General features: G+C 48.3%; 1 protein-coding gene across 1 annotated transcript in view; it reads right to left on the reverse strand.

Moving 5' to 3' along the window:
• Nucleotides 1-12015, reverse strand: part of PIAS2 (protein inhibitor of activated STAT 2) — a 52114-nt gene extending 40099 nt beyond the window's left edge. The window contains exon 1 of the mRNA XM_077283670.1: nt 11876-12015. Within this exon, the coding sequence (XP_077139785.1) occupies nt 11876-11899 (24 nt within the window). The 5' untranslated portion in view covers nt 11900-12015. The remainder of the gene's footprint in view (nt 1-11875) is intronic.
• Between the last annotated feature and the right edge of the window lie 224 nt (nt 12016-12239).

A 12239-nucleotide genomic window follows, 5' to 3' on the forward strand; every position in this document is an offset into this window, starting at 1 on the left:
AGCTCGAGCTCAGTGAGGTTTGATGGAGATCGTTTGTGAACAGCAGTTTTCAGCTCTTCCCACAGATTCTCGTTTGGATTGAGGTCTGGACTTTGACTTGGCCATTCTAACACCTGGATACGTTTATTTGTGAACCATTCCATTGTAGATTCTGCTTTATGTTTGGGATCATTGTCTTGCTGGAAGACAAATCTCCGTCCCAGTCTCAGGTCTTTTACAGACTCCAACAGGTTTTCTTCAAGAATGGTCCTGTATTTGGCTCCATCCATCTTCCCATCAATTTTAACCATCTTCCCTGTCCCTGCTGAAGAAAAGCAGGCCCAAACCATGATGCTGCCACCACGTTTGACATATCGTTTGGCATTGTTGCCAAAAAGTTCGATTTTGGTTTCCTCTGACAATAGCACCTTCTTCCACATGTTTGGTGAGTCTCCCAGGTGGCTTGTTGCAAACTTTAAACGATAAACGACACTTTTTATGGATATCTTTGAGAAATGGCTTTCTTCTTGCCACTCTTCCATAAAGGCCAGATTTGTGCAGTGTACGACTGATTGTTGTCCTATGGACAGACTGTCCCACCTCAGCTGTAGATCTTTGCAGTTCATCCAGAGTGATCATGGGCCTCTCGGCTGCATCTCTGATCAGTCTTCTCCTTGTTTGAGATGAAAGTTTAGAGGGACGGCCGGATCTTGGTAGATTTGCAGTGGTATGATACTCCTTCCATTTCAGTATGATCGCTTTCACAGTGCTCCTTGGGATGTTTAAAGTTTTGGAAATCATTTTGTATCTAAATCCAGCTTTAAACTTCTCCACAACAGTATCATGGACCTGCCTGTTGTGTTCCTTGGTCTTCATGATGCTCTCTGTGCTTCAAACAGAACCCTGAGACTATCACAGAGCAGGTGCATTTATACGGAGACTTGATTACACACAGGTGGATTATATTTATCATCACAATGAACTTCTGGAGTGAGTTTGCTGCACTGAAAGTAAAGGGGCCGAATAATATTGCACGCCCCACACAGTTTTTGAATTTCCACAAAAATGTAAATAAATAATCTGTCAGCAGTATTGTGCACAGTAACCTACAGACAGTGTCAGTGTTTTTTTTTTTAATATAGATACGGTATATAATATTATGTAAAATAGGGGGCAGGTCAGTGAGGGATCAGTGACCTGTCAGATGCCATACACATGAATACCTAATCAGAGCACCACATGAAGACGCCTTTATTTAATATACCATATACCTTATATAACTGCTCACTAACTGGATACCACTACAGCTCTATCAAACCAAGACACCTAAGGAGACAAGGACCAACCCTATGACTATTCAGAGGTAGTACAAACTGTTTTAGTACCTTCCCAACATGGTGATTTTTTATTTTAGTGCTTTTGCTTTTTTCCTCCCCATCTTTCAGAAGTGAGAATTATTTTTTGCGTTAATAGAGCCATATAAATGTTCGTTTTTGTTGCAACTTTGATTTATTTTACCAGATATTATCTCACATGTAAAGCACTATGGAATAAATGGCGCTATAATAATAAATAATAATAATAATAATAATAATAATGTTATACAGGAAAATGGCCTGTGATTTTTGGATTTCATATTTTAGATGTTCATTCTGCAATAAAAATGACCTGGTAACATGATTCTCCAGGTAAAAAACAATTATGGTGATACCAAATCTGGAAATAATTTTACATACTGTATATTTTAGTGTTTATAAGATTACAGAACTTCGGGGAAAAAAAAGTTAGATTAAGTCGTCATTTACCGAGATTTGAAACTTATTTTTTCCCCGTCAACGGAGCTATGAGAGAGCTTGTTTTTTTTGTGCGCCGAGCTGTTGTTTTTATAGGTAGCATTTGGTAAACATAAGATGCTTTGTTCATTTTTTGGGAGGGCGGGGGGTGGAGGTGATGATTGAAAAACGGATGTTCTTACATTCAATGTTACACTCATGTGGCTGCTATGAATTAATGAAACACAAATTTAATGTATTCTGCGACATTGACTCAATTTACTTTGCCTTTTGTGCTTTTCTTTTTTAACTCAGTGTAAAGTGATGTGTGGTGCATTTTTGAAATCCACAACGTGTCAATTTCTCTTGCGGGTACACTGAGGTTTATGGACAGATTTCCCCCATAAAAATTGCACTAGATGCGTAAAATCAGGCGGTAAAAAAGTAATAATATATAAAAACAAACTAAAAAATGCAAATGAAAAAAAAAACAAAACAATAACCTAATAAGTGCAGAGAATCAGCAACATCAAAAATTCACCAAATATTCATCATGGGAAACTTGGTCTCGAAAGAAAAAAAAACAAAAAACAGGATTTTTGGCTGCTTACCGTAAAATCTGTTTCTCTTCATTGGGAGACACAGGAACCAAGGGTGTATGCTGCTGCCACTAGGAGGCTGACACTATGCAAATAAAGAAGTTAGCTCCTCCTCTGCAGTGTACACCCCACCGACTGGCATTCTGAACCTCATTTAGTGAGAAAGCAGTAGGAGAAAAACGATAAAGTTGGAAGAACATAACCACATATATTTAAACTGTAAGCATGAAAACATTAGATGAAAACAATCATAGAACACAGAACAACAAAAAACTGAACAATATGCAAGGGTGCTGTGTCCCCCAATGAAGGCTCCGAGAAACAGATTTTACGGTAAGCAACCAAAAATCCTGTTTTCTCTATCGCTTCATTGGGGACACAGGAACCATGGGACGTCCCAAAGCAGTCTCTGGGAGGGGAAAACAGACTTCCATCAGGTCAGAGGACTCACCACTGCCGCCTGCAAGATCCTTCTGTCTAGGCTGGCGTCCGCCGAGGCGTAGGTATGGACCTTGTAAAATTTGGCGAACGTGTGGATGGAAGACCAGGTTGCGCTTTGCAAAGCTGTAGGGCGGAAGCCCTGTGGTGCACCGCCCAGGAGGCGCCGACTGCCCGGGTAGAGGGAGCCTTAACCTCAGGAGGGGGCACTCTGTTCTTGACCCGGTAAGCCTCCAAAATTGCCATTCTGATCCAGCGAGCAATAGTTGCCTTGGAAGCCGGCAGGCCTCTACGTATGCCATCAGGAATAACGAAAAGCGAATCCGTCTTCCGAAAAGAGGCCGTTCTAGCCAGGTAGACCCTCACCACCCTGACAAGGTCTAGCTTGTTCAAAGAACGCTCTAGAGGATGAGTTGGAGCTGGACAAAAGGAAGGTAAGACGATGTCCTCCTTGAGGTGGAAGTTGAATACAACCTTTGGAAGGAAGGAAGGCGGAGGCCTCAGGACCACCTTGTCCTGGTGGTTAACCAGGAAAGGAGGTCGACAAGAAAGGGCTACCAACTCTGAAACGCGCCGGATAGAGGTGATAGCCACAAGAAAGGCCACCTTCCAGAGAGAAATGACAGGGAAACCTCCCTGACAGGCTCAAAGGGGGAACCCCTCAGGACCTACAGAACAAGATTGAGATCCCATGAATCCACAGGAGCCCTGTACGGAGGAGCAGCATGGGCTACTCCCTGAAGGAAGGTCTTGACCTGTGGTCGGGATGATAACGTCTTCTGGAAGAGGATGGAGAGCGCAGAAACCTGGCCCTTTAGGGAACTAAGGGCAAGACCCGCATCCGGTCCTGCCTGGAGGAAGGCCAAAATAGAGGGAAGATAAAAAGACATGGGTGAAACGTGATTGGTCTCACACTAGAGGAAATAGGCCCTCCAGGTTTGATAGTAAATCCTGGATGACGAAGGCTTCCTAGCCTGGATCATAGTGTGAATCACCCAATCTGAAAAACCGGACGCTCTTAGAACTGGGGTCTCAACAGCCACGCCGTCAAACTGAGTGACTGAGTATTCGGGTGGCAGATCGGGCCCTGAGACAGCAGAGCGGATCTGTCTGGAAGCTGCCAGGGAGCGTCAGCGAGAAGGTTGACGATCTCCGCAAACCAAGATCTGCTGGGCCAATCCGATGCAATCAGAATGACCGGCAACCCTTCTGCCTTGATCTTTTTCAACAGCTTGAGAAGCAGGGGAAGGGGTGGAAATAGATAGGGGAGCACGAACTGCGACCAAGGAATGGCCAGAGCATCGACGCCCACTGCGAGAGGATCGCGGAACTTGGAGACGAACCAATGGACCTTCCTGTTCAGTCGGGACGCCGTGAGGTCCACATCTGGAGTCCCCCATTGAAGGCAAATCTGACAGAAGACCTCCTGATGCAAGGACCATTCCCCTGCCGCGAGGCCCTCGCGGCTGAGAAAATCGGTGGCCCAATTGTCCACGCTGGGGATATGCACCGTGGATATCACCAGAACCGTTGCCTCTGCCCAAAGGAGGATCTCGGATACCTCGGCCAAGGCCAAAGAACTCCGAGTCCCCCCCTGCTGGTTGACATATGCCACTGCTGTGGCATTGTCCGTCTGGATTCGAATTGGCAGACCCATGAGAATCCTTTAACAGTGAAGAAGGGACAGAAAGATGGCCTGTATCTCGAAGACATTGATCGGCAGAGGACTCCTGAGCCGACCAACGACCTTGAACAGTCAGGTGACGAAACACTGCACCCCAGCCGAGAAGGCTGGCGTCCGTCGTCACCACCTGCCAGTGAACTGGAAGGAAGGACCTGGCAAAAGCCAAATCGGGCGATCCAGAGAAAGTCCAGACTTGTCCCACAGTGAGAGAGTTGCCTGCTGAAGAGGTCTTGAGTGAAATTGGGGGAAGGGAATCGCTTCCAACGTTGCAACCATCCTCCCCAGAACCTTCATGGCCGATCGGAAGGAGAGAAGCCGAGGGCCGTGGAGCAAGCAAACTTCCCGACGGAGAATGTTTCTCTTCTCTTTGGGAAGGAAGACTCTTGTCTGACAGGTGTCGAGAGCATGCCCAGAAATACGAGGCGCTGAGAAGGAACAAGGCAGGACTTCTTCCTGTTGACAAGCCACCCGAAACGGGATAGGGTGTCGAGGACGATGGAGAGACTTGTTGAGGACGGAGCCTTGATGAGAATGTCGTCGAGGTACGGAAAGAGTACCAGGCCTCTGATCCTCAAGATGGCTATCAGCGCTGCCATGATCTTTGTGAAAACCCTGGGAGCGGATGCGAGACCGAACGGCAGGGTGACAAACTGGAAATTCTTCTGATGTACTGCAAAACGAAGAAATCTGTGATGTCCCGGGAATATAGGGACATGGAGGTAGGCGTCCTGGATGTCTATGGAGCACAGAAATTTCAGTGCCTCCATGGAAGCGATTACTGAACGAAGGGATTCCATTCTGAAGTGTCTCAGACGAACCCTCTTGTTCAGTAACTTGAGATCCAGAATGGGACGAACCTTGCCATCTTTTTTCGGTACCACAAACAGGTTCGAATAGAAACCTGTGAAGTGTTCTTTTTCTGGAACGGGAACGATTACCCCTGATTTGAGGAGGGAAGCGATGGCTGCAAAGAAACCCGGAACTAGAGCGTGTTCTCTTGGAGGGCGGGATTCGAAGAAACGATCCCGGGGCCGAGAAATGAATTCTATTTTGTATCCTGAGGATACAACTTCCCTGACCCATGCGTCCTCCACTGAGGTGATCCAAACGTCCCTGAAGAAAAGGAAACGCCAGGACGGAGTGGGTCTAAAGGATACCTTCTTCTTCTCTTGACGTGCCTGTGGCCTCTGCTGTTGGGAAAATGAATCCCACGCCGCAAAACGATGAAAAGGCCGAAAGGACCGAAATTCCCGCCTAGGAGGCCGGCGAGGTTTGGACTGAGGGAGAAGGGAACTTGTGCCCCCCCGGTGGCGTCCTTAATAATTTGGTCCAGCTTGGAACCGAAAAGACTTGATCCCTGGAAAGGCAGACTGGTAAGGAACTTTTTTGATGACAAGTACGCCTTCCAGGCCTTGAGCCAAACGGTGCGACGGATTGCAACAACATTACTGGACACCTGAGCAGCACAAGACGCGGCATCCAGGGAAGCGGAAACCAAATATTCCCCAGCGTGAGAAATCTGGGTGGCAAGCTCAGCCAGCTGTTCTGGTGGAGCTCCGACCAGAATTCCCCGACGGAGTTGTTTGGTCCATTCGGATATAGACTTTGAAACCCAGGTGGAAGCAAAAGCCGGGAATAGAGTAGACTCGGCCGCTTCGAAGGCTGACTTCGCAAAGGATTCTATGATTCTATCGTTGGAATCTTTCAGAGACGCTCCGCCAGACAGCGGGATGACCATGTTGGTGGAAAGTCTAGAAACTGGCGGATCCACAGATGGAGAAGAAGTCCAGTTGGCAATGAGTTCCGGAGAAAAGGGATATAAGTTGCCAAGGCGCTTTCCTCTTTAAAATCTGGTCGGATTCTCTCTTTCTCTGGCCAGAAGCTCCTCGAATTCAGGATGAGGAGCGAAAACCTAGGAAGGTGGTTTAGACCGTCTAAACGAAACCGCCTGATCTGCGGGTTCCGTAGAGGAATCTTTGATGCAACAGGTCTGATTGATCGCTCCAATGAGACTCTGAACCATATCCCTCATATTAGCGATTTGGTTCGAATCCAGCTCCAAATTATCCTCCGAAGGCGCATCAGAGAACGCCTCGCCTGACTCGGGGAGGAAGACTGGGGAGACGCAGACCGCTGAGACGGACCGAGGGGTGAGATGGACCGGGAAGAGGACTCAGGCCAGCGTTCCTGTCTGGATCTTTTGCGGCCTATATTGGAAGTCTCGAAAGGAGCTTCCTGCGACCTGCTGGCTACTGCGGAAGTCTGCAGGGGCAACCTATCAAGCACGGATACAAGGGTCTGGGACACCCTTGTCAGATCCGCTACCGATTGTGACAGAGAGGAAGCCCAACCTGGAGTGGAGGCTTCACTCTCAAGCGGAGCAGCAGGGAGATCCTGGGCGGTGGGCATAATGGGGTTGCTGCAGGCCTGACAGAGGGGAGAGGACTGACCTGAGGGAAGCCTGCAGTTACAAGACGAACACACAAAGTGTTTCACTAAGGCAGAGGAAGTAGAGGAAGAAGTAGGAGGACGAGAGCGACCTGCCTTAGAATTAGACATGATGAACGGGTCCCTGAGGAAAATGCCAGAAGGTTAGGGGACAGGAGGGCAGAGGAGAGTGTCAGTCTGCAGTGCATAGCTACTCACGGCAGACGTAGTGGTTTCCAGGCGGAAGAGGCTGTAAGGCTTGGTAGATGCTCCTCCAGGGACGATAGCCCTTCAGACGGGGAAACAGTCAATCAGGGAACACCTCTGGGACACCCTCGTCTTCCGGAACCGCAGGTGAAAGATGGCGACCGCTAAGATGAGGATGCCAGAATTCACGCACTTGTGAAGGAAGGAGAGGAGTAAAGCGTGTGTAGCGCCAAAATAAGTTTCTGCTGCGGCACAGGAGTGGGAGGAGCTAACCGCGCGGGCCAGGTGCACCAAGATGGCGCCGGTGGGCAGAGCTCGCCGAGGAACGTGGGAAATGATAGTCGGGCGGGAGAAAGCCCGCCCGAGGGGGAAAGGAAGTGGGCGGAGTCGTGGCACCAGAACTAGGCCCAGTCAGAAGCCGGGGCCTAAATTAGAAACCGGCGACCGCCGGAGAAAGAGAAGATAGTGCGGCTGCCGGGGAGAAACGCAGCGCGGCTGCCTGCAAAGGCCGCTGTGCAAATGCAGCAACGACCCCGCCCCGTGCGACCCGCGACGACCCCAGCCTACAGGTAATCCTGAGAAAGCCCTGAGCCCCCTACCTATCGACAGAACTCTAGAAGCACGCAGTGCAGAGCTACTAGAAACTTGATGAATCTTTCCCAATCTGGGGGTGGGTGGGGGGGTAAATGAAATACTCACCTCATACATCCCACGCCGTCAGCTACTATGGAGGCCTCACTCTCTTGGAGGTAGAGCCCTGAAGAGAGAGAGGTACCTCATTCCAGGGAAGATATCAGACGTCCAGGGGCAGCTGCTGATGGACGTCCTCGTCTCCGCAACCGACAGGCTCTGGTGGGTGAGTGGGTGGGAGACGGAGCTAGGACCGGTCCGGATCTCCTAAGCACGCTTGTGTGCTAGCAGTCTTGGTCCTGCTGTGGGATCTATGAGGATACGGGGTGGCAGTACATGCCGTACTCATAGTCCGTATTGTGGGATTACAGTTGTGACTATTCACACTGTATCCCTCCGGAAACCTGAAAGGGAACAACGCACATTGAGGTAGATATGGGTCTAATAAAAGACCCGTGTCCACCTCCTACTGACACTAAGCTAAACTGAGTTTCAACTTTCAGAATTCCAGTCGGTGGGGTGTACACTGCAGAGGAGGAGCTAATTTTTTTGTGCATAGTGTCAGCCTCCTAGTGGCAGCAGCATGCACCCATGGTTCCTGTGTCCCCCAATGAAGTGATTAAGAAAAAGGAATAGTCAGGGAATCAACAAAGCAAAAAGGGTCATTTCTGTCCTGATGACGGATCCAAGTTTAAGTTATATTTATTTTTTTTCTTATTTGAGAGTTTTAAAACTTTTTTTAATTCATTTTAATTTTATTTTTTCCTTCCGCTAGGGAGCTTGAAACTGCAATTGTTAGGCCGGGATCACACGTGCGAGAAACTCGCACAAGTCACACATCTCAATACGCTGCACTGCCACCGGCACTCGGGACCAGAGCATGCGGCTGCATGTATTTCTATGCAGCTGAGCGCTCCGGTCCCGAGATCGGGCGGCAGTGCCGCGTATTGAGATGCGAGACTCGTGCGAGTTTCTCGCACGTGTGATCCCGGCCTCATACTTCAGTATTGCAGTATATAGTAAAATTAAAAGAGGTATGTGGACAGGTGTAGGGATGAGCGAACATGCTCAGATAAGTTGTTCTCCGAGCATGCTCGAATACTAACCAATTGTCTTTGGCGTGCTCGAAAAATATGGTCGTGTCCCAGCAGCTGTATGTCTCTCGGCTGTTTGACAGCTGCAACACATGCAGGGAATGCCTGTTTGTTAGGTAACCCCTACATGTGTTGTGGCTGTCCAACAGCCGCGAGACATGCAGCCACGGGGACTAGAACATATTTTTCATAAATGCCAAAGACACTCAGTTAGCACCCGAGCACGTTCACTTATCACTAAGACAAGCGATATGTCATGATCCAGGACGGGGTTTGCTTCTTTCCCGTCCTGGTCAGGTCAGGGTTAATTTAATCCACCTCTCTTTGATTCAGAGGCGGCTATTTAGCGCTGTCTCTGCCTAGTTCTGGTCCCTCGGCTAAAGCAGCTGACCGAGGTTACTCCGTGATCCTCTGCTTTCCTGTGTAGTGTCTGTCCCGTTTCCCAATGTATGCTTGATTCCCAATTGTATGACTCTGCTCGTTACTTGACCTATCTCTTCGCTCTCTGATTTGACACTGTTCCGTCCTCTCTGGCTTCCGACCTCTTTGCTTGTTCGTGACTTGGCTTCTGTCTCCTCCTTGTGGCCTTACGCTCCTGGCTTGTTACCGACCACCTGGCTTGTTACTCACCATGCTCTCGTCTCTTCCTCTCCGTTGCCGGTCACCTCTGCAGACCTCCGTCGCCTTGACTCATGTCCAGCACCGCTCTCATCCATGCTCCTGGTCCCGTGTTACTGACGGTCTCCTCACCGGCTTGGACGTGCTGCATTTTTGCAGCGTCGGCTCTGATTTCCAGCAGGTCCTCCTTCCTAGGGCTTTGCCTCCAGCGCCACCGTGCGGTTACTGCAGAATCAAGTCCTGAACGGCGCGACATGATAACTTTTAGATCAGTAGGGAGTATGACAGCTGGGAGTCACGTTGATCAGTAGAACTGGACGCTTTGATCCCTGTTAGGGCGCATTCAGATGGCCGTATAAATCGGTTTGAGATTGGACCACAAAGCCAAGACTGGCTGCGGCTCTCTTGACACAAGCGTGGCCGCTTCACATATTTCTATCGGACCGATTTATATGGTTAAATAAACAAATTGCAAAGAAAAAGTGCTCACGTAGGATTATATATACCTCACAGGTGATCTATGTATAAAGATAGTGCCCGTGAGACTGGACCAATAAGTAAGAGTGTGGATAGTCGAACAGAGACAACCGAAAAAAAGAGCACCAAAAAACGACCATAAATCCACTAAGATAATGTTTATTAAATAAATTACAATATTAAAAAACAATGGTAAGGGGAAATTCACAGGTTTGTCAGAAAAAGGACGCTGTTACAGATAAAATTTATACATATGAATAGCACTATATGATAAAAAAAAGCCTATTACTTAAAAGTGCTAACAAGAAAAATCCATATAAAAATATGAAGAATGTGTAGAAAAAGTAAAAATTATGATGTTAAAAATAGGGATTGAGCATCTCCAAACAGTGATAGCTCCGGCAGGCCTGACGAAGGCAATAGCGCCGAAACGCGCGTTGGGGTGGACGCTGTCTTGGAGCCCTGGGTCTCATAGTATACTCTGTAAGTTGTAATTAATTATTTCTAGTACTGAACTACTATCACGATTCTTGCAGACCCAGCGTCTACCATTGATTTTGCACTATTGGTTATAATACCTATTTTTATATGCTAGCACATTTATATGTCTCACCTTGCTTATTACTTCACTTTAGCACTTTTTTTCACTAGAGTTTAATAGTGAGCTATCACTGTTTGGAGATGCTCAATCCCTATTTTTAACATCATAATTTTTACTTTTTCTACACATTCTTCATATTTTTATATGGATTTTTCTTGTTAGCACTTTTAAGTAATAGGCTTTTTTTTATCATATAGTGCTATTCATATGTATAAATTTTATCTGTAACAGCGTCCTTTTTTTGACAAACCTGTGAATTTCCCCTTACCATTGTTTTTTAATATTGTAATTTACTTAATAAACATTATCTTAGTGGATTTAGGGTTGTTTTTTGGTGCTCTTATTTTTTATTTATATGGTTGTCTGAATACATCTTAGAGCTGAGCCCATGTTTGACCGTTGCATCATTCATTCTCTATGGGGCTGCCGGAAAAATTCAAAGCGCAGCACTCGGCTGCCCCATAGGAAGTGAATGGAGCCTGTGAACTGACAGGGATAAGAGTTCACTGTTGTACCGATGGTTGGGGGTCCCAGCAGTCAGACCCCCGAGGATCAGTAAGCTACCACCTGTCCGATGGGATTCGATATACTTTGGTTCACAGGACGACCCCCTATAATTACCCCGTATTCACCTCAGCCATAGGAGGACCAAAAAAAGAGGGTGACAGTATACAATCAGTGGCCCTGGTTACCGTGGTAACTCAATGGAGCCTCCACATCGCCTGAATTAGGGGCCAGAAGAGAGCGGCAGATGATGACACCCATATAACAGGGCCGGCATCTGCCGGGTAAGCAGCAGGCGCAGCTCCGGAACCCGCTCCATACCCAGCCCCTACAGAATAATGACGTTTTCACACCTTCCTATTTCCTTTACGTTTGGAGGCCGTCTCCATAACCCTGCCGCCATCCTGTACATCGCTGCACGGCTGGTTTGGCGTTTGCCTATCGATATTTAATGTGAAATACAGATGTGACCGCTGCAGGCAATCACCATCCTGTGAAGCTACAGTCGAGGCCAGTGATTGGCTGCAGCGGTCACATGGTGGAATAAATAAATGTCACAAATGGGCCAAAAATCATCAGTGACAGGAGAGGCTGGAGGAGCCGCACTGACTGACAGGTGGACAGGCGCCATCATGGCCATTTTATAGATGGACAGGTGTAAACGTCATCCCTGTCACCAGAGTCATCCTCCATTTATTTAGCACAGAATCCCGCCTGACAACCCTGCCCATCCCCCTCAGTCACTGCCACCCCTCCCCCACCCACCAGGGTTGTCAGCAGAGCCTCGCCTGTGACAACAATCCCTCCTAGGCGTCCTTCCCTCAGTAGCGACCATTTGCTCTCACCCGTAATTCCTCGGGATCCGCCATCTTCTCCCCACACCATCCTGCTCGGTAGAGGCTAAATCCAAGTCGGCTACAGGACCTCTGCTGACGTCATGGCCATGTGACCAGAAGGGGCGGCGCCTGCTCCTCCACAGCAGAGCACTGAGAGCAGACAGACACCGGGAAGCTGTGGACGTCATGGCGGGAGATGGAGGGTTTGGGGGTCTCAGATCTGGTAAGTGGATGTTCATACACGAGCTGGGGGTCTGCCTGGGGAGAAGGGGTGATGTTGCTTGCATGGGGCTGCATGTGCATACTGGAGGGGGGGGGGGGGTGTCTGCCTGGCACTGCGTGCTGGGGGTGACGTTGCTTGCATGGGACTGCG

Source organism: Ranitomeya variabilis, chromosome 1, assembly GCF_051348905.1.
Source record: "Ranitomeya variabilis isolate aRanVar5 chromosome 1, aRanVar5.hap1, whole genome shotgun sequence".
Taxonomy (NCBI): domain Eukaryota; kingdom Metazoa; phylum Chordata; class Amphibia; order Anura; family Dendrobatidae; genus Ranitomeya; species Ranitomeya variabilis.